The sequence below is a fragment of the Epinephelus fuscoguttatus genome, linkage group LG1, assembly GCF_011397635.1.
Source record: "Epinephelus fuscoguttatus linkage group LG1, E.fuscoguttatus.final_Chr_v1".
Lineage (NCBI taxonomy): Eukaryota > Metazoa > Chordata > Actinopteri > Perciformes > Serranidae > Epinephelus > Epinephelus fuscoguttatus.
In genome coordinates this window covers 13,833,921-13,857,353 of record NC_064752.1, presented here as the reverse complement: position 1 = coordinate 13,857,353, position 23,433 = coordinate 13,833,921, and the positions used below count along the sequence as shown (strand labels likewise).

General features: G+C 42.6%; 1 protein-coding gene across 2 annotated transcripts in view; it reads right to left on the bottom strand.

The window, feature by feature from the left end:
• The window catches only part of phc2b (polyhomeotic homolog 2b (Drosophila)), a 55,666-nt gene that overhangs the window by 26,997 nt on the left and 5,236 nt on the right, over nt 1–23,433 (bottom strand). For both annotated transcript variants that reach the window (XM_049563741.1, XM_049564529.1), the window contains exons 2-7: nt 12,974–13,307; nt 10,711–10,872; nt 10,493–10,570; nt 8,386–8,547; nt 6,501–6,635; nt 5,891–6,185 (exon numbers count right to left, since the gene is read on the bottom strand). In XM_049563741.1, the coding sequence (XP_049419698.1) occupies nt 5,891–6,185; nt 6,501–6,635; nt 8,386–8,547; nt 10,493–10,570; nt 10,711–10,872; nt 12,974–13,249 (1,108 nt within the window). In that variant the 5' untranslated portion in view covers nt 13,250–13,307. The remainder of the gene's footprint in view (nt 1–5,890; nt 6,186–6,500; nt 6,636–8,385; nt 8,548–10,492; nt 10,571–10,710; nt 10,873–12,973; nt 13,308–23,433) is intronic.

Below are 23,433 nucleotides of genomic sequence, written 5' to 3'. Positions count from 1 at the left end.
AAATGTTCTACAGATCTACAGCAAACAAAACAACTTATAAACACACCTCGGAAAAGCCCAGACTCCATTTCACTGGACTCTAACACCCGATGTTGATCTGATTTCTGAAACAGCCAGTCGGTGTTGATTTGCCTCATCTTTCGAAACATCTCCAGTCTAACGATACCTGAATACCATCTTTTTTATGCTGGCTGTCTGTTCCCTGGACCATCCCGACTCCCAGCCGGATCAACAAACTTTCTGTTTGTTTTAGCTGCAGTGCTGACACCCAACACTGAGCCTTTTAATGGTCTCAACAATCTAACGCTCATACCGAAACGACTTCACTCTGTTGTTGAACCCTTTAAGAACAAATACATAATAACCCTTAGGAAACAGTAGCCATGTGATGCTAACAGTTAGCCACCATGTGTGTTCCCCACTGACCCTATTTTGCACCATCACTGCATCCTGGGCTTAGCACCGCCCAGGACGAATGTGATTGGTTTAGAAAAATACAAACAATCCAGAGCATTTTTTTTCCCTCTCACAAAATGATTATGTGTGCTTCCAGATCAGGCTCCCAGGAAGTGTACTGCGCTTTGAAGCCAATCTGCGTAGCAGCCGCATGGTGTAATTACACTGTCACGTGACGCCCTGTGATCCAAAAATAATTCTTCCCATTGACTTACATGGTAAAACAGACGTTTGTAAATCAGTGGATACACATTTTTTGAGTGTCACAACCCTGGCAAAATAATTTATTTCACTGCCCGTATTTTAATCCATTCCCTCTGATAACACTTGCAAAGTCTAGAAGAGCCACACGATTGAATCACTTTATCCCCATTCAAGTTAGCCGAGTACAAAACCAGAAGAAGTCTTCTTGGCCTGCAGAAGTCTCTAGAGCGCCTGCTCAATAAGCCACGGAGGGCAGAAGCAGCGCCATTGATCCAGGTAATTTTATACATGGCAGTTGAACCATTTTGGCTTCATGCACCACTTTCAAAGGAATGAAAGGGACCCTGCCTCCAACGCTGTATCCGGTTCTCTTTATACAATTATGTCCCAAACCCGGTAGCAACCTCCAGGGCTAAAAAAGTCAATGCAAAGGCACAACAACTGCAGTTCCTTGAAATGACCACTTGAGACTGACCCCAGAAGTGAGTCAATCCCCACAGACACCCTCGTTAAAATGCTCAACTTTACTTTACAGCCTGGCACAAAAACGATTTTGGTCTCTATTGCCAATTTCAACATTCATGACAACTGTACAGGGGGCGATTTTTTTTTTTATAACTCATCTGTTTTAATTTTATTGAGACTTAAAGTCTTAATAAAGCTTTACAGTAAGTGACAGGCCATCTGCCCATAGTCTCCTTGGATCCTCAGTTAGATCCACTCCTTGCTCCTCCACAGGGCCAGATTCTTGTCCAAATATGATCACTTCTGGCTCCAAAAAACAAAGATAATGGCAGCCATTATGCCAAACTCAAAGCATCAAAACGGCAGTCCACAAACCAACATCACAGTGGCTACATCCCTCATTTTATATGGTTTATGTTTCAGGCCTTTCTCACACAGTTCTGTGGAGACAGGTCTGTCTACACGAGACTACAATTAACCCAAAAAATTGAGCCTAGCACAACCCATTTAAGACAGAAAGCAAAAGTAATGTAGCACAGTAGTGAAGTACTGTAACTTAATGCTCTTCTTGACAGTAGTAAGTAATTAACTTAATTTGAAATATAAATATTGTGCATAATTCCCTAAGATACCCTAACAATGCTGAAAATACTGACAAATTAGTCACAGAGTCTAATAATATCTACTCATTAGAGCCAAGGTTATTATGGACAGGATGTGAACTCAACCACCAGAAAAATCTCTGGTTTCCTGCAGCTAAATTATACAGTTTAACCACAACAGGACACCAACCATTAATCATGAAAGTAGTTGCTGAAATTCTGGATTAACAACAGACAGTGGCGCGTCAGTACCAAAAGTCTCCCCTGATTTTATGTTGGAAATCAAAGTGCGTAATGACCCACTCACAGCCAAGTTGAATCCACGCTTTTATCCTAATTTGAATCCCATCAGGCAGCCTTACAGTCTCTCCTTCTCCTGATCCATAGTGTATTAACTCCCCAGCATCTCATGTGCACACCTGTCCCTCATGGCCTGCTGCTATGGCAACCCACGTTAATTTTTCCAGACAGCATGCAGCCAGATTTTCAGCTTCCATCCTCCCTTTCATTTTATGTGAATCCATTACTGCAACAAAGCAAGACACAGTTGTGCACTGACACGCTCAGATAATCCCAACTCCCCCTCCCTTTCCCCACACAAACACACACACACACACACACACAAGCCCCAAAACATACACACACATCTGAACAGGCAGAGGAAAACAACAGCACGCATAAACACGGTGCACTGCAGTGTATATTAGGTTTACAGTCATGTACACTCATTAACACAATTACCACTCACAGCACATACACACACACACGGTACATGTATATTTTTTCGGTCTTGCTCAAATAAACTACTCTGAGATGTGATGTCTTATCAGGACCCTCTCTGAACGTGATAATGCATCTGAAGGGGCTTATCCTGCAAACAAACAGGACTAAATTTGATTTAATCAGCTTGTGCTGCTGGCATATTCACAATCATTCACACTAAAATGAAAAAAATAACACAGCTGCTGACTTTCAATTACACAATAAGTGGTTTAGAGAGATTCTTGCGTGGCAGTGTGCCTTTCACAGCTTCTAATTCACAAAGCAGCTCGACTGTTCCAGACACGGCCCAACACACGCTCTTTAATACGGCTGGTTTCACCCCTTCAGTGAGTGAATGGTTTTGTGATACAGGCCATGACATGTCGCACTCGCGGCCCAGAGAAAGCTATTAAAAGCGTAAAGTGTAAAAACTCTTTTCTCATCTAATCTTACTATAAACACGAGAACACGTTTCCACTGTATATATGACAGCTGCATGAAGGGCCCAGTCTATTTCAGGGTTTGAAATGGACATCTGTTTCCAAAAAAAACGAAGCACGCAGCAGCTGGCAGACAGTTTGGCAGTTTAATTTATCTGCCCACAAAAATGAAAATTAAACTTCCTATGGTATATTGAGTGTCAGTCTCTGTACAGAAATAACATTAAGACTTTAAAGAAGCAGACTGTTTACATTTAACATACATGTCAATTGCTCTGTAACTGCTGTGAACGCTTTGTCAGATGAAAACAAGATGGAGAATCTGCAGCCATGCTAGCAGCTGTGTGAGATGAGTGCTTCATCTTAGTATAGCATGTTAAGCTAATATGGGTGATAAGGCTGATGGGATGCATTGATTTTGCAGGTGTTTGGTCATAAAATAAAGAACTACACAAACTAACATTCTGACCTGATGATGGCGCTAGAGTTTATTGCTAGTCCGATCTATGTCGAGTAGATGTTGAGATATTTAAAATAATAACTGACACTTTGACCTGCTGGTGGTGCAGCAGGGAAAGTCAGGGCATCAGAAGTCATAACAATTCATTGTCTGGTTGCCATTCATTTCTGTTTAATATGTCCCTGCAATCCATCCATTAATTGTTGAGATATTTCAATAGGGGACAGGCCATCAGACTGTATTTTTACATCTCTCATGCTGCTAGCATGTCTAAAAATACTGAAGCGAGAAGTATACTTGCTGCGTGGCCAAACGTACGCATACACGGTGTGCTGCACCTGTGTGTATACTTGCTGCAGCACGGACGATCGTCGATGCAGCCAAAACGCCCGATACGGGTGGTCTCCGCTAGGGGCAGACCGCAGCACTCAGACACAGAGGTCACGAAAAGCGAATAAGGCGGTGACAGTGTATTTCTGGTTAAACACAAACATGGACACTCTCGATGAAGAGGAGATCATAATTTTATTGCTGTTAAGATCTCGGCAGAGAGGTCTCCACCACCATCGGAGATGGTATGTGCGGCCCCTTAACCAATCACATGGGGAGATCAGATAAACTCCGGAATACCTGATTGACGGATATGTAAGTCTGAGTATCTAACCATCATTTATGTTCTTTACCAATTAAGACTGCACCTTACAATTGTTTTTATTATCAACTCGGTCTGTAAAATTCTAAAATATTGAAAAGGGCCTGTTACAATTTTCTGAGGGCAAAGGTGTGTCTTTACTGCATAGTATGTAATTTCTGCCGCTAGGGGTATCTCAATCACAACAACAACAAAAGACAGACTTTAATTACATTGTGAAGTAGCGTGGGATCATGAGAGTTGACTTAACTGAGGCAGAAATTATGTTCACAGGTGAGGAATGAATTTAAAGTTGTATTCAAGTTACGTTTAATCACATTTATTCACATTGTGTCATTTAGTTCTAATGGAATAGCTGCAGTAACATTAGCTAACAACTTACTTGACTTGACTACCCATATGCAAATTTGTTTTTTCCTGGATGGCAGAGGCGTGACCTGCCCTTAGGGGCCGTACACATGCTGCATCTTAAAACGTCTGGAAAAAACAAGGTTGGCCTCTGGGTGCTACTTTTGTGCCTTTTTTGAGCCAGCTTTCAAGAGTGCGACGGTGGGTTGCGTCTGAGGTTGATAAGCAAACTTAAGAAGTACTGCATCATAGCCTATTTACCTGAAATCCTGAATGCAGAGCTGATCTTCCAGGAGCTGTTTGTGTGTAGGCCTATCATCTGTGGGACAGATGAAAAGCTCTGGCAGCTCTGCACCAAAATAAACAACTTTTCCATATTTACTACAGACTGATATCTACTGAAGAAGTGATTGGTTGGTCCTCGTCACATGATATGCAGCGCACTGCTGCATTCCAAAAATTGAACTCGACAACGATGGCGTTGCTCTGGTGTTTAAGCGCACCCGCCACGCATCCTCACTAAAAAAAAATGAATTTGAGCATGCAAAAAACGTGGCATGTGTACAGCCCCTAAACCTAACCAACCAAGGCAACAAGTACTAGCCAGTCAGAGAGAGAGTAAAGCAGGTCAAACCTTTGCCATCCTTGTGAAAGAAAATCTGCAACCTTTACACTACTGTAGCCAACATTATGTAGGAAATTCAGTGGAGTAACCCAACGTAGCTTTCTGTGGCCAAAACTATCTTACGCAAAATAACTTCATGAGCATGTTCAACATTGTTGTAATATTATAAAATCACTGTATGTGTTAGCTTTGTGGCCAGCATGAGCCTCTTGTCATAGTAACACGTCGTATTAAGCTGGATCAGTATCAAAATATCATATAAATTCCTTCCTCACTCTCTGACATATCATCTGATGTTTCTGTGGAAGTTAGAGCAACAACTAGAGGGGGTAAAGGGGAAATGACACCATTGAAAGGCAACGAAATGAAACACACTGTGCTTTAAATAAAATTATAGATCCCTCTGGGTTTGAACACTGTGGGATAATTTGGGATAATGTGCCTACACCACTCAACATAATACATAAGTCAGGTTTAGTTGTTTTTAGACATTTTAAAGCGGAAATGTTTTATAATATATCTTTTAATTGCTTTTGTTGTTTGAGCTACATGATGAAGAAAATCAGCAAATCCTCTTATTTAAGAAGCTGGAAGAGATGAATTTATTATATTTGTTGTTATTTATTGATTAGCAAAAATACTACTTGAATAAACTGACTTATTGATTCTGCTGTAAAACCCTTTATTTCTCTTATTTTCACTTTACAGACCAAACAGTAAATGCCTTCGATTATGTCTGTGGGGTCTGGGTCCTTCTTTTGGTTGGCCCTGCTGTAATCACTGTCAGGATCAGTTTTATTGGTCAGAGACCTGCACACATTCAGACTTCAGCCTTATTTGAACTTCTCAGACTGTGGGTTTACACACTTCACTAACCTGGAGCAATCAGGGGCTGCGCACTGACAGCTGTCACACTGCGGCTCATGTTGATAGCTCGGACCTCTGTGACTGCCGTACTGTCCCCTTTCTTCCCTGCCTCAGATGAACCGTCGGAGGAGGTGGCCTTCCCTCCCGTGGAGGCCTGCGTTACTTGGCTGGGATTTTTGATGAGTGAGGCAGGCTGGATGGGCACAGGGCTCTGCTTCAGACTGAGAGCCTGCAGCGTCTGAGTCTGAGAGGAGGACGTGGTCGCCCCCTGCTGGCCACGGATGGCAAGATTCTGGACCTGATTCTATGAGAGACAGAATGATGGGATATTATTGATACAGACAGACTTCAAACAGTGGGTTAAAGGAGCAGATATTCTTAGTCTGTCAGAACTGGGTTTGTTACAGAATGAACGAAGATGTATTTTGCTTTGCTGCAAACCAGTGGAGGCATATTAAGATCACCCAGCTGATATCACAGAGGAAGTACAAATTATTTTAAAACAAATGAGCTTCCTGGTATGCTTAACCCTGAATTTGAATATGTTTTGACTTGGGGGGGATCAGGTCCAGGACCCTAAAACAAGCTTGTAGTGATAACATTTTCCCAGTGAGTGTACCTGTGAAGAGGCCAGTGTGGAGCTCTCTGACTGCACAGCCGTCACTGTGGCTGTTGGAGTGAAAATGAGCTGCGGGGAAAGAGGAACAGCCCGGCCCAGGCTCCTGGCCACCTGCACCAGGTTGCTCTGCTGGGCCTGGAACAAATTACACACACACAGCATAGATGTGGATGAGTCAGGGAATGATTGTTGGATTGGATTCTTCTCTAATCTCCAATAAAATAGCAAAGTAGGCTAATCAAACAAGACCAGACCACAAAAAAAAAAAAAAAAAAAAAACCTAACCAATGTCACGGAAAGGATTATGTGCCCAACAACTTTAGTGGGATCAGAAAAAATCACAACATTTGTTCTGCTTGATCTAAAGCTTTAAAATCTGGTACAGACATACAAGACACATGGACAAGTGTCTAATGAAAAATCAAACTTTCATCAAAGTCAGGAATTTTAGAAAATGAGGAAAACACTAACATTGTTTTCATTAAACATCTTCCAAATACAATGTATTTTTATTCTGCGTGTGTGTGCAAATCTTTGATATTCCACTTGTTATGAGTTGATGAATACTAAATACTTAATTGTGGTCCTTGTGGTTTCTGAGATAGAGCCATTTTCTTGTTGTACTATATTTCGTCAATGGGTTTCATTGCATTTTGAGGAAGTATGTCTGTTTGCTTCTATAAAGGAACTGTGTGTAAGATTTAGAGGCAAGCAGACAGGATTGCAGATTGCAACCAGCTGAAACTTTTTACCAGGAGCTGAATTATCCGCAGAGGTCTCCTCCTCTCAGAAACAAGTGGAGCAGGTGAATGAAACAGGTAAAAACACGGAAAAAAGCATCTTCGTGTTAAAAATCTGTGTTTCTCAAACACCTGTTTGGAATGTCGGAGAGGGTTTAGAGACAGGCCTAGCACCTGTTAATGCGTGTTCACTTTTTTCCTCTGGTAACTTAATATCCAGACATCCAGGAGGGTTTAACTAGGAGATGAATTATCCGTAGAGGTGTCTTCCTCGCCAAAACAAGAACTGCTACTGTAGAAACATGATGGTGCAACGTGGCGATCTCCGTAGACAAGGACCTGCTCCCTTTATAGATGCAAACAGCTCGTTCTCGAGTAACGAAAACAGAATGATTCCTATTTTCAGCTGATTATACACTAAAGAAAATACACTTATTAGGTTATATTCCATCTCCGACAATATATGCCCCTAAATCCTACACACTAGACCTTGAAGCTAAAGGATCCTGTTCATGTGTTTTAGACAGAACGTGCAACAATTTTAATCTTTTTCTTGCAATTAAAACTACAGAACAGCAGACTTTTTGTCTTAATAAATGCCTTTCAAAGAAAACACTGATACCACAGATTGTAATTATACACCAACACTGTTTTGAACCTCAAATTGGTGTATGTGTGGAAAAACAAGCTGAAACCAACAAGTTACACACATCCTGCTGCAGAAGGGGCCATTAAAGAGTCTGTATTCCTCGCAACTCTGTTAAAACAACTGAAGCTTAAGCTACAGCAGAGGGAACACCTGTGATGCCCCAAAAATGTTTTCTGAGCATGCACACACATTCATGACATTCCCTTCTGTGTTTGTAATGAGCCCTCTGGGGCCCGAAAGATTAATCTGAACACCTCCTCTGGCAGCGAGATGAGGATAAAGCACGCCATTTACTATGGTAGAATAAGCGCGCGCGCGCACACACACACACACACACACACACACACACGCACAAATCCCAAAACACACAGAAGCAAAAACCTGAGCTGGAGCAAGCTTGTTTATTTAAGCAGTATGAGTGTGAGGTTGTGTTTATGTATATATGCCCCCTCATGTAAATATGCCAGTGGCTGTGCTCCTTGTGTCTACATCTCACCATCTGTGCGCGCAGGTACATCTGTGCCTGGCTGGCCGTGAGCGTGGGGCTCGATGGGCCGCCCAGCAGAACAGCCTGCTGGGAAATACTGGTGGGGGTGGAGCTAATGCTCTGAGCCCGGCTGATCAGCTGAGCTGCCGCTGGGGAGGTGGTCAGGTTGATCTGCAGGGGAGAAGACAAACAAGACAATATGGTTATAAACTTCCTCTGCTCTGTATCAATACACTGCTTTCCTTTAAAGAAGCCCTATGTGATATTCAGAGCGTATCTATAATTCAGAGGCTGTCTGCACACGGCTCTCAACATGGAGGTGGCTGAACACGCGGCTAGCAGCTAAAGCTGGGCTCAGGAGGACAGGAGTTTTAAAATCCTAACCAATTTTTAAAATACGGCTGCATCGTACACGTGAGGAGAGACTTTGCAGATGTTCTTCTCTCTGATCTCAAACATGCACACACTGCAAGATTTGAAAAGAATGATGATCACACACTGAAGGATATTACTACAGTTATGGTGCCAGAGGGAGCATGAATGAACCTCACTGTAATGCCCTTTTTGCTTGACTTCCCAAACACACTACGCCTGTACTGAAAACATGCTATTGGCTACATGTACAGTATAGAACTGATTTCAAAATATAATGCTTGTTTCGAGGGCCCTAAGTAATATGGCTCCTACATATATTTCCGACCTGCTCACAAGCTATAGCTCAAACAGAGCCCTCAGATCATCAAGCATGTGTCTCCTGAATGTAACTAGGATTACAACTATATCAGGTGAAGGTGCATTTAGCCACTATGGTGCTGTTCTCTGGAACAAACTGCCCAATAACCTGAGATCTACTGCAACTGTATCATCCTTTAAAAGCAGTCTGAAACACTGGTCTTCTGTTAGGCTTATGATAGTTGTGTGTGTTTGCATATGTATTCATGTGCCTCTGTGTGTGCCTGTTGCAGTCCATTTGTGAGCTCTAACTGTATCCTGTGTGTGTGTGTGTGTGTGTGTGTGTGTGTGTGTGTGTGTGTGTGTGTGTGTGTGTGTGTGAGTGCGCACGCTTTATGGATTGCTGAATGGTTATTTTACTTATGTGGAGTATTTTATATGCATCTTATATTTCATATCACTGTTTCATGTCTTCTATATTTAACTGTAAACCACTTTGAAATGTGCTGTAGGCTACAAATAAAAATGACATGACACACATCATGGGAAAAGAGATGTACACAAAACGGACAATGTTAATAATGTTTTGCCGCAAGGAAAAACAGAAGCAGACGCTAAACGTGTGTAGATGGGAACATGATAAGGGAGATGCGGTCAACACAATTTGCCTTTTTTTTCAGTGAGAGCTGGAGGCAAGATGTTATCAGTTCAATCTCAGTTTTTATATCTGTCAAAAGTATGCTAGCTAACGTTAGCCTCAAGGGCTAGAAAGTTTCCCGTTACCTTGCAACATCGTCAGCTTCTCTGTACAGACGTGAACATAACCGCAACCATTCAGATTTTAACTGCTGAAAACATGTTGGAAATTATCGTGGTCGCCCTGATGAGCCTGCGTACAGTTTGGGAGGTGGTAAACTTGGGACCTAACCCAACCCAACCTAACCCAAAACTCTTGCAGTCTGACCTCCGGACAGCGTGAATGATACGGTGTCTTAGCGGGGCTGAAATGGAGGCTGGGTGCAACATTTCCACAACAAAATCGTCCCAATATCAGCGCTGTATGAGCGCAGTGCAGAGAAGCTCGGACTACAACAAACACAGAGGTAACATGACTTCATCTTCTGCTCAAAATCTTCTGTATCTTTACAGAGCAAATACTTGTTTGCTGCTAGATGAATGCTCTGAATGTTGTATAAAGCTCCTTCAAACAACATTTAAAATATACAAGATCCAGAATTTGTGAACATTTTTACTGAATGTTACCAACAGATATTTGAATCTCTTGCAAAGCAAAAGAGAAGTAGCACAGCCGGTGTGGCGCCCAGTTTCCTCAAAGCATCCTGGTGCTAAAATCAACTTAGTTCCATGATAATCTAATGGACAAAGATAACTTAAACTTAAGAGGCTCTTAGGAGACAGGCCCTACACTAAAAACTGCACTCACCGTAGCCTGAGTTGATCCTGTTTGCTGGGATGAAGTGCCGTTCTGTGAAGAGCTTTGCCGGCCAGCTGCGATACTGGCCTATCATGCAGCAGGAGAGAAGGAGAGGCAGAGAAAAAGAGAGAAATTTACCATTTCCTGAAACATGTCTTGGGTAGACAATAACAGCATCATCTTTACACTGTGGGGATGATTCTTTCATGTGATGACCGTTTGCTGACCTGCTGTACAGCAGCCAGGCTCTGGAGCTGAGCGGTGCTGAGGTTGTGCTGCTGCTGGAGGGCTGCAGTTTGTAACATCAGATGCTGCTGCTGAGCGGCGTACATCTGCTGCAGGTACTGTGCTGCTGTGTTAGGCTGTCTGTGTAACGCCTGCTGGAACACCTGCACAGAAAGACAGAGACAGAGATGGTTGATGCAGCATGCACAAAAACAGAGTAAGCGTATATTAAATTCAGTCAGCGTTAAAAAATCGACGAGTCTGAGAATCGATAAACAACCACAGATCTGCTCACAAATTTTAATACAGCCGTTAAAAAACAAAAGCTCTGTGCCTCTAGCTTGTGTGTGTTGGTGTGTGTGTGTGTTCTGCCTCTCTCCTACTTCCTCCGATCATCCACCTGCTTCAAGCCACCCACATCACACCCACGCTAAAGAAATGTCACTGTATATAACACTGCCTGAAATCTTAACAATGCACATGCAGTCTTCAAAATGTGCAACAGTATCACAAAATATGTTGGTAGCACCTCAGACCTCACTCCTCATATAAGACGGCAAAGTGTGCGCTCACAGTGGAGCCATCAACACAAGGCAGTAACGCTAGCATTAGCAGCTAATGCTACTTCCAACCAGTGTTTCTAACTCTTTTCCAATAAAAGTAGCTAGCATCATTGCACATTAATTTGGGATAATGGAAGCATTTTACACCTTCAGGAATTACATTAAATAGAAAAATCCTCAACAAAACATTTTTCGCACTTCAAATCCAAAAAGCAAGAGTGTTAACAAAACCCCAGAAACTCAGTACAACTAACTCCCACAGTGCACTGAGCAGCATCTTCTCCTGCCTGCCCCACACATACTGACATCCTGCACAGTGCTGCTGCGCCAGAGAGGAGGAAAGACTCTGTGTCTGGCACAAGAGCCATGTAATTCTGAGCAGCATGTGGTAACGAATTACAACATATTTATGAATATACTTCTCGCCTTTTCGCTGAATAAATCACTAAATTTGTCGCTAGCTGCTTATTAGAAACCAAGTCGCTAACTTCTAACCAGCCCCAACTCCTCCAGGTTTAATGCAAACCTGTGACTGAAGCTATGTGATTGTGTGTTTTATTTACAGGGACATGCGCACATACAGCATTATTGAAAATACCAAATTCGGATGGATGGTACCGACCCAGCAAGTGACACAAGAAGTATCAAGTCTGCAGAAAATGTTACCCTCCACAGAGTTAGATTATCCAGTACGAAGGCCTCTGTTTACTAGTTTGTATATGGGATATTTCTGATTTATTTAAAATAGAAACTGTGGTTATTTATTAGTTTTATTTTGATTTATTTATTTTATCTATTATAATTCAATTTCATTGTATAGTTAAATTGCCGTGGTCAAATTAAATGAGCTTTGAATGACTGTATTATATCAAATTTATGTTATTTCTGTAATAAATCATGGACTATGACTCTGGAGAGACACACATACATCTAGTTATGATGTTTCAAAATGTCCAAACTTGTGATCATTTCAAGCAGACAGACATAACAAACCCTGTCCTTAATCAATGCCTGCAAGAAAAGTCTCACGATTCCTTCACCAAATTATACAAGTGCTAAACCTCCTTGATAATTACTCTCCTCACCCTTCACCTCTGAAAGTGCCCTCTGTCCGGTTGCCAAGTAACCAGAGAGGATGTTGACATGTGATCCATGGTGTCACGGAAGCATCCGGACCCACACCTCTTGAAATGGGGGTAAAATTGTTAGCAGAGATGCAGCACAGCTCTCACTGACCGCAACTGACCAACAGTCCTTTCTGTTCAGAGGAACGCCTGGCGACAATAGTGTTTGCCTTTTAATTGTCAGCAGGGTGAGGACGTGAAAGGGACGGGGGAGTGTAACAAAAACCCTGCTGTCAAGGCTTCAGCACTTAAAGCTGCGTGGACCTTATTCAGAGAGAGGGTAAGCCTGTGTAGGGGCTTATCCCTGGGTCAAAGGGTCAAGAGCACTAAAGCACAGAGAGCATTCCTTCCTACAACTTGGACGGATTATACGAGATGACCATTCATGAGTTCGTCATCGGGGTGTTGATCCGAAGGACAAATGCCTCTTATTTCATTTATTTACCTCCAATTACAAAATGATGTATTGGCCTGTATGTGGTTATATATGCACCAACAGAGGGCAGCAGAGCAGTGGAGAGTGTGTGCACATCACACGCAGTAGTATCATGATCATATCAAGCTGTCCATAAACTCACCTGCACTGTTTGTCTGTCTGGTATCCCGCTGTAAACAGATATCTGAGGCACCGTCTGTCTCCCTGCTGTAGTACTACTACTGGCACTGCTGCTAGTGTTACTACTACTGCTGCTGCTGCTGCTGCTAGTGGCAGTAGTAGACGTAGTAGAAGTAGTGTTAGAGGTACTACTACTGCTGGCAGCTGTGGTGCTGGAGGAGGTGGCGGTGGAGGAGGCGGCGGTGGTGGTCCCGGTGCTGTTGGCCGTGGAGGCAGGGGCCCCCGGCTCACTCTCCATGGTGCCCTCTGCTCTTCTCACCTTTGACCCTCGGCTCTTCTGAATGGCTCTCCTGTGCCTGAGGAGAGAAGAAGGAGAGCGGCATGAGAAAATGCCGCACTCACAGAAACTGAATTTTATTTCTATGGCCACACTGTTCGTTTTCTTTGTACCCAAACTCAAGAAACTAAATGTATTTCATCAGATAAAATAATATAATGGACAAGCAGAGAAACAACTTCACCTCATCAGCAGCTCAACTTCAAATGTGTGGCCAGCAACACATTTAGAATGTCAAGAAAGATTTAATGTGATGATATCATAAAGGAAGTGAAAGAGGGTGTGAGCAAGTCAGAGATAAAACATTTATGGGGTTGCAACTGATGGTTATTTTCATCATCGATTCATCTCAAGACTATTTCCTCAATTAATCTGTTATCTATACATTGACACAAAACAGTTAAATGCCAGTTTGCCACAGCTCAAAGTGACCCATTTTACTGGCTTATGTCTGCTTACAACCCCCCCCCCAAAATACACAGTTTACATCAAATTTGAAAAAAGAAAAGCATAAATCATGACATATAAGAAGAAGGAAACAGAGTGCTTTTGGCATTTTTGCTCGAGAAACTGACAATTTACAAATTATCAAACTAGTTGCCAATAAAATAGTTGCCTGATTATTGACTTCTATATGGGAGCTTCAGTTACAATAAAGTTTTAAGAATTCACAAGGGTGACCCTGGACCCATGGTCGCCGTAGCAGGAAATTGTGGTTATGAAACAAAGGATAATTTCATTCAGGTTATACTGTATGAGGGTGCTGAATGTCTAATTTCACAAAGAATTGCTTAGTTTCTCTCAGTAAATCATGATACATCACCTATTTTTGTATAGTTGTATTAATCAGAGCACACACAGGAATGTGGCACTTGTAGAAAAGAATACTTTTTGGACTTATGGCTGATTCTCTGTTTTAATCAGTGGGAGGAGGTGTATGGAAACAGCAGTTTGTGGCTTGCATCTATCTATCTATGAGAAATTCAGAAGTCCTGTCACAACGAAAGCAAGCAGGAACCAAACTAAAGCACGTTCTATACTCCCTGTCCAATGCGGGAATGTCACGCTATTATTCTGCCTTGATGTAGGTTGTGGAATAAGGGGACAGAGTTGTCTCGCCTTCAAACGGGCAGCAGAGGTAGTAACGGTGCTGAATCAACATATGTGTAATAGGGACAGTCAGCAGGACAGGACCATGAACGGGATGGGTGTAATGTTTTGACTACATGTTATGTGTGCAACCCACTGCCAGGAGATTTTAAAAGCAACTAGAAGCAGTTAGCAGCTAACTCAAAGAGGAACAGCAGCTAAAAATGTCCACAAAGTGGGGTGACATTGAGGTCAGGGTGCTCCTTACCCTCCAAGCAGAGGACAAAATCAACCTCTATATAACAGGGATGGTGAATAGTTGTTATTGCCATGTTATGCCGTTATTGTTTAGAAAGCACTGCCTACACATGCGATATGTCAGACCAGAGGCAGACACGGGTGTTATGTATCATGCTGTGGATGCCGGCATGCTCTCTAAAAATCGCACACTGGGGCAACATGATGCCACCCCTTGACTTCATAGCAACCCTACAGGGTGATGTCTGTATCTGTCAATCTCTTTGGCTCTCGCTCAGTACTGTGGAAAGTACTGAATGGGAGCCACACCGCCACACAACATACTGCACTAGATGGAACACATCCCATTGAGAAATAATTTCCTGTACCAAGTCTGTCTGGTGTGTAAAAAAGGGAACTACTGTCGCAATGAGAACAGCACAAAAAAAAAGCATGATAAGACTCTCAGTTGATGATGGGCAACACTTGGTGAATCAGATTCGTCTTTGTAAATTCTTAGTCAGGGAAACACCTGAAATAAACATCAGAACAATGTCCGCCTGCTGTGCTGAAATCACTTTGCTATTTCCAAAGAATGATGTGCCATCTGACTGCAGATGAACTCACTGCAGTAAACGCTATAACAAAGTTCTGTCTTACACAGACGAACGAGTGTCAGCTGGGAAATGAATGATTCTTTTGAAGTCTGTTTATTTTCATGCGCAAATTCATACCAGGAATACTACATCTAAATTTAGGTGCCTGTTGAAATGAACTAAGCCTGCACTGTTGTATGATTGCAGGCAGAAACTCAGTTTCTGAAACGCAGTACGATGACTTCATTTCCCAAAAACAGCAAAGTGAGGCACGGCACAACAAAGCCGATTAGAGAAGCACACAAAAATGTCGTTTGGGGCGGCTAATGAAATCCAGCGAATTAAGCATAAAAAGCAGAGTGGCTGGCTAACATTAGCGGCCTCCCTAAATTACATCTTAAACGCTGAAGCACATATACGAGAACGCACGCATTTGGCGCGAGTTAATTGGGAAGGCATCAGAGGTCGTTCTAATGACTGTGACTAAAACTCCTCCGCACACGCTCCCATCAAAACGCCCCAAACCATGAAACCACGTCACTGACTTTAATATAAATATAGGCCTGATGATTGCTCATACAATCACTTATAGTGTGTCAAAAGGATACTGTGACATACAGTATCTCAGACTTCCATTTCTTGCTGTCAGTCTTGGAGGAGAAAAGAACGAGTGATTTAGGACCTGTCCATAAAAGCTTTTTTAAGGTCGGTCCCCTGGTGCTTTGCTTTCCATTAGCACAGGAGGAAAAGGTTCAGAGCACCGCAGAGAGATGAGGTGGAGGGGGCTTCAGCGTGACAGGTGATGAGATGCGAAGAAGACGGGAGGAGAGACAGGATCCTTCCTTAGCGGAGGTGAAGATGATGGTTCGTTTTAAAGAATATGAATAAAGTTGAGAAGTCTTTGATGAAGTGGAGCTCTAACAGAACAGGAGCACTTGAGATGTGAGCGGTGTAGAGGACGGGGTGGGGGATTAATGAGTGTGTGTGTGTGGTGGAGGGGTTCAAACAGCATGACAGCTGATGTAACAGCTGAAAAGGGAGGCCAAAACAGGGAGGATGGAATTTCTAGCCTTGAGGTTAGAGGTGTGAGCATTAAGTTATAGGAGGGGGTGGCGGGGCAGGAACGAGAGCGAGTGAAGGTTGAAGGTTGAGTTAGCAGGTTGAGGATTTTAAATGGGTTAGAGTGGAAAGAGGGTGTGATGGAAGTAATTAAATAAGAAGCAACGCCGCCGCCGTGCTGAAATTCTTAAGCTACTTCCTCCTCCTCATTATTCTTCTGAAAGGATTAGGGGCCGGCGCACAGCTCTATAGCTCACTTACGCTACAAAGCAGACCTGAAAACAAACTGCAATCTTACAAAAACAGATGCTGTTCCTTGAAATGGTTAACGCAAAGAAGCCCTAAACATGGGAGTAAACAAATCAATCACTGAAAGACAGAAAAGACTGGGATTTAAGTTTGGCTATTGTTTGCAGAGTGTGCTTTAAATGAAAACATGAGATGTTCATGAATTAGGCAATTATCCTATTAAAAATATACCCTACATGTTTCAATTAAAGATGATTTGACATGTAAAACAGAGGAAATCCTGTTAACAATGTTCTCTGAGCGAGAATGTCTGAGGTCATCACATGAAATGAGGACAAGTTAAATAAATCATGAGCAGCAGACAAAACTAGGGCTGAAAGACATGAGGAAAAAGATGACATTGTTGAATCTTGCGATAACAATTTTACTTGGGATAAACAAACAGATATTATAGTGTACTTAGTTCTGATTTTTTGTTTTCTGAAAACACATCAAATTGCTAGGGTTAAAAAAAAAAGATAGGAAATGATCTCCAGACTTGTCCAATGCCAATACCAGAGTCTGAAATACCTCTGGTGCCGTCTAAAATGCAAGACTGGCTATCGGCAAGTACACGCGTTCTTCAACACTCGAAAACACCAGCCTACACAGTTGATTTCGCTGCGCAGCATCGGGCCACTACTGTTTCAGAGCGCTGAAGAAAAACTAATTTCTGGTAAGCAATGTAAGATTAAACGTCAAAATCTGACGTAAAAAGGCAACGTGTGTGCAAGGCTTTAATTTCGAGGGGGAGCGCTGATGTTTTTATTACAAATTTCAAAGAACTGTTATTTAGTCCTAAATTAATTTAGTTTTTTTACTAAGTTGTGGCTGCACTTTAAGTTTTTTTATTTATTTATTTATTTTCAACGACTTGCAGTCAAATTAAATGATAAAATACAGTTGTCTGGCGTTCTTTCTCTGTATGTATTTGTTCATGTTTTGCAAAGGGTTTAACCTGAGCCATGCCATACAACAATGACAGCAATAATTTCAAATCCACACAGTGTTAAAAAAAATAATAACAGCTCTATACAGTTAATACAATGGGATCATATCGCTATTGGCTAATATGCAAGTTCAGGAATCAGAATTGGTATTGGAAAGGAAAAAATGGCACTGAAATATCTGTAATTATTTCCAACACTTTCACTGAACAAATTGAAAATTAAACTAACTCCAGAGGCAGTTAGTTTCCTCTTTTTTTCTATTTTTTTTTACTGATATTCTCTTTCGACTAACTCAAAAATCCCTGAGTGCAATATCCCAGTCTTCCACAGTGTGTATATTGTGCACATTGACATCAAAATGACAATTAAAAGAAAAAGAAAAATTATAATATTGTGCAGCCTTGGTCAAAACCCATATGGAGACTCACATGACAGAAATTCAATTACTAAAAATACCAAAAAACAAATTTAATTGTAAATCCCCCAAACAAAGGAATCACGGGGCTGCATTCAGCAGTACCTGTCATGAATTTAAAATTTCTAGTCTGCATAAAAGCTGAAATCCAGTCTGGCTTCCTGGTTGTAAACAAAGCACCACTGCTGCCAAAGCTGCCTGTGTGCCGTCATTAGCCTACATCCCAGAGTCTGCTTCCCATTGCCTCCTCATGTGTGCAAAGGGGAGGGAATCCCCTCTGGTAATGATGCCTTCATTCCCTGTCCTTGTGAGAGGAGTCACCCATCCATCAGTGAAGGGGTGCGATGGAGAACCTCCTCCCCCTCCACTCCAATCCTTAACCCCACTTCCACATCTACAACTACAATCAAGCTTTCCTCTGGTTTTGGTAGAAAAACAACCTGGTACCCATGAAAAAAGTGGTAAAGGTAATGTGAGCACATCAAGCAGTGCCAGCAGCCTGTAATACACTGCAAAACAGCCGGTCAACACCATCACAACACAATCTCAGCTCTTTGCGCTCCTCACAAGAGAACATATTGATCCACTCATGTTGGCATTACACGACCGCAAGAACCGCCTGTCAGATTTGTGTCTGGAGGATTTGCATAGCCTGCAGGAAGATGAGAGCTGTTAAGAGACTGACAGACAGACTGGCTGTCTCTACACAGCTTAGATCACAAGTGAGGAAGTGCAGGAGCCTCCATCAGTGTCCATCCTGCAATCCGTAAATAGGAAAACTCTGATGACCCACATTAAAAATACCATTTGTCAGCTGCACAAATCGATTGATGTGTGATAATGGCTCTAATAGCCATGAGATCCACAGAGAAATGTATGCTTGTGTGTATGTTTGTGTATGTGTATGTGTGTATGTGGAGGGGGTACTCTGCTGCTGAGACAAAGCCCCCTAACCCTGGTGCTCCTACCTCCTCCGACCCCCCCAACGCGATGCAGGGGTATGATGCCCCATCCCCCGGGAGCGTGCTGTCCTCCTGCAGGATGCTGCTCCTCTTTGTCTGCCTCACTAAGAGGCTGGCTGGTTGGCTGACTGACTGAATGAATGAGCGTGTGCGAGCGTGTATCTGCGCCGTATCCAAAACCCCCAGCCCCTCTTGTCTACCCCCAACACACAGCGAGCTCGTCGTCCCAGCATCAACACCCGACTCCACCAACCAGGCCGCGGCCTGCCTCCTGATTATGTGGTATCCTAGCGACAGCCAACGGGGTGCCTATGGAATCCCCGTGCGGAGCGGCGTGCTGATTGGACAGCAGGATCCTCTCTAATGAAGATGATGGTAATGATTTTACTCTTTCCCCTCCCCCTCTGCTGCTGCCTGAATACTGATTTTTTTTTTTTTTTTGGACGCATGGACCCTTCAACATAAGGCAGACTGTAATCATCACCTAGATTATTTTTTTAAAAGTCAAATCCAAGGTAAGGAGGTATTTCATTAGAATGACAGCTCAAAGATAGCACGCTATTTTGTTTAGTCTGCGTCTGGACAGCTGGAAAACTGGAGGCTCCATTTCAGTGCTTCAAATCTGAAGGTCCACGGGACAGGGTTTAAACCATTTATAGAAAGCACCTTCACCACAAATAACCAGCAGCACTAAGTGGGCCAATTTTGTATCATAACACTCGGCTAAGGACAGGAGCAGTGACTTATGGCCAGGCTGAGCATTGAACCCATTATCCTACTGGCAGGACAGTAATCATCATCAATTTTCTGACAAGACTGACACTGAGGCTCCAGAGAGTAAAGAAGCAGAGTTGGGATCCGTCAGGACACCTATTACCCAGTAACTGCTCATTGTGAGGTAGTGATACACTAAAAAAACAAACCCTAATCCTGCTAAAACGGCTCCATTGAAGCCCTAACTCGACTAATGACATGAATCACAATCTATGAGTGGCGAGCCAAGTCGCAGCAGGAAAGCATCAAACCACCTATTTAAAGCAGTTATGGAAATGAAATGCAAAACAATAAGAGTAGAAAATTGCAACCCCCTCCCTCCCAAAACTGAAATGGGATAGCTCCGCAGCCGAATTCAGACCTCTCTTTAATGACAACAGAATTCATTTATGTGAAATAGGGGAGATAAAACCAGAGGATAATGACATACTTATGCTCTGCCCCGCCACATTAATGCGCCACCCAACTGTCTGCCTCTATGAAATGTAGCCATTTGAATCGTTTGCTTGTGCAATGTGGTATTGATTGGGGCCAACCATGCATGAACCTCATTGATTATTATCTTCTCATTAGCATATAGATTAGCTGGCGGCGCAGCCTGAAACGCACGCCATGAGTCTCACACTTGGTTAACAGAGCTGCGCAGCAGAAGGGGCGGTGGTGGGGAGGAGGGGGGTCAAAAATAGAAGGCAAGAAAATAATAAAAACAGGGTGGCTCAGCTTGATATGAGCTGCTTGATGATGGACTTCAACATCTGAGAAACCTCTGAGATACTAGAACAAACAGACAAAGTGAGGGCGAAGGGGTGGTCCAGCGAGGGGCAGTTAAACAAATAAACCCCGCTTTTTGTTCAAAGGGCGTTCAAGCTCATTATCAGTTTCAAGAACGCAGACGCCTAACAAGCTCTTCTGGTGAGCGGTATAAAAATAAATGATCCAGGCACCATATGAGCTTTGCTTTAAGGCTCCTACATCAAAGACACGACCGACCAACACACTAAAAACTTTACTTGAAGATATACCAAACCCATACTTAGTACGATTTATAAGAAAAGTTTGCAATGAAACAAAAACAAGTCAAGAACAAACTGCACAGACCGTACACAGGCTGATTAATAAAACATCATCGTCCTTTACAACAGCAAAACATTTCTTCCTGTAAAGCATCTGAATATATTAACTGGATGTGTTTGTCTTCAATTAGTTTTTGGTGAGGAGTGCCTATTTATAATCACACAGGGGAGATGCAGCATCTGTTTGCCAGAGTCATTAATTTATGGACAAAGTGTTCAAGCTGGTTGAAATTTCTTCAGGAAATTCAGATACTGTAAGTGGCAGATTTGTTATCATTTATTTATTGCAGAATTGGTTATCCGGGCACTGGGCCCCTGAGGGAGTCTGTTATTAGTGCAACATTAACATTCAGGCCCCGTTTGCATGTATACAGATTATTTTTTAAAACTGATTTTTTTCCCTCTATATTTTAGCCTCTTATCCAAATACAAAATATTTCATAAAATGCCCTCTAAGGTGCAGAATATTTGAACCTCTGGTTACTTTAAATCCATGTGGACATGTAAAATGTAGCGCTGCTTGATCCAATGACTACTTTACACTTAACATTCGTATTGCTGCACCCCTTCACAGACTAACAGAGCTGTCTGCTGTGTCCTTGAACGCACCATAATGCAACTCAGTGCAACTTCAGTGAGCTGTTAGTTGTGGCCACTTAGCTCTCTTTCAACATGCAAAGCAGCATTATCAGGGAAAAAGTAAGCCATCCCGTCACACTATGGTGAGACCACAGAGCCCATTTGCCAAACAATGACTGTACTCTTCTTGTACCTGCTCATTCATTTAAGTTTGTGGCTCGAGGACTGCTTTTTAGCCTGCGCAAAACTGATACCACATAACAGAAAAATCTCATCTTATTTAATAAAAGGCCAAGGGCAGTCAACGAGGCGAATATCGTCCGATACCGGTTATGTTAGCCTGTACACTTCACTTTGTGACAAACATTTGGAGTCATTTTTGTGTTCTAGTTAGGATGAAAATGTTTTAAATGAAGGTCATGGGAACTTAATTAATAGAGGGGGGGGGGGGGAAATTTGGTTTTCAAAAATACCTGTAAATGCATAAACAATTAGTACTATTCAAGATAGATGGCCTCTAAAATGTGCAGATTTGCCGTTTTTCTGTTTTATATCATTGTAATTTAAATGTCATTATATTTTAGACTATGGGTCAGGAAAAAACAGAAACTTGAGGACATCAGAAAGCATTTTCAGAAGAAAAAGTCAGTAAAATAAATAAAAACGATCGTTAACTGCAGCCCCTCAATTAGTCATTTATGAGTATTCATTCAGCGTAGTCATCACGTTGAGCTAATGAGCTCACAAATCTTAACAGAAAACAATACATGTCAGTTATATTCATGTTAATGTCTAATCAATGGGAGGGCCTGCCCTATGATTCATAACAGTCTGAGTCCACTCCCACATCCTGTGCTCCACAAAGCAGCATTTCCTTGGTGATGCTGGGGTCATCCCCTGAGGCTGATGATGGTCGATGGGTCTTGTCCAAACAGAACGAGCAGGCACTGCCTTTGTTAGAGTGTGTAAGACAGAGATACCCTCTGATCCCGAGGCAAGATTGGTCGGGTTGCCGTAATTGAGCCATCTGACTCAGGCGGACCTTGCCTCGCACAGCTGAGTAGACCAGCACAAAGAGATGCTGGCTGCTTTCCAGGTTAAGTGTGCCGAGAGTGTGTGTACCATTCCAGAACACATAGACTCACGCTGTGAGGATACAAAACACTTTCACTTGACTCTCCCCGGCAGACTGTGGTCTTTTTATGTTCGGCTTCATTTAGTGAGCCCCCAGCCTGTAAAGAGCAGATTGCTCCATGAGATGCTAAAAATCACTTGGACAGTTAACAACTCTGAAAATAAACACAGGGATAAGCAGACAGAAGAGCACAGAGACAGACTGGGGCTGAAATGAAAAAAATATCCTCCCTCTGATCTATAAATACCACAGTTAAATAGTTCTGGCAAAGCTTGCAGATTAGCAACTCGCTTCAATCCAGACTGTTCTATCAGAGCAGTCTCTGAGGCATCACTCTCAGGCGTCGATCACACCAAGAGGAAAAGAAATAGGTCAGGTACGAGCCGAGATGAGCGGCAGCACAGAAACTGTAGTGCTCCACTGCCTTCATCACAAACAGGGATGAAACACTGACTGGTTTCACAATAAACTACTGTTAAATTCCCAACAGCTAGTGTTACTGTTTCAAATTTTAATTATCATTAACAGCGTGTGTGATTACGTTTCAATAAAGTCAGTAATTACTGTCCAGCATCAACCAACTCAGCACCAGTCTCCCTGACGCAGAAAGCAGCATGTAACGTGGGTTTGTTTGGCTGTTCCCTCACTTACAGAGTGGGCGTGCAGCAGGCAAACGCAGAGATGCTACTGGTCCCTTGTCCTCATCTATGCTCGGTACAACTTGACCGAGCATATCAAAGACAGGCTATTCTATTCGATCCAGGCCATCGATCTGGATCGATATATCGGTTTAATGATCAACGATCCAGTTTCCCCGACACAAAGTGAAAACATCGATCTACATTGTCATCTTTCCGACATGCTTTTATTTTGAAAGTCTGCGTCAACGTCAAACAGAGGCAGTCAGATGGCGAGCAGCCAAGAGAGCAACAATGAGGACAATGTTTTTTGCTCGGGAATAAATCAGCAGTGTGGAAATATTTTCGAT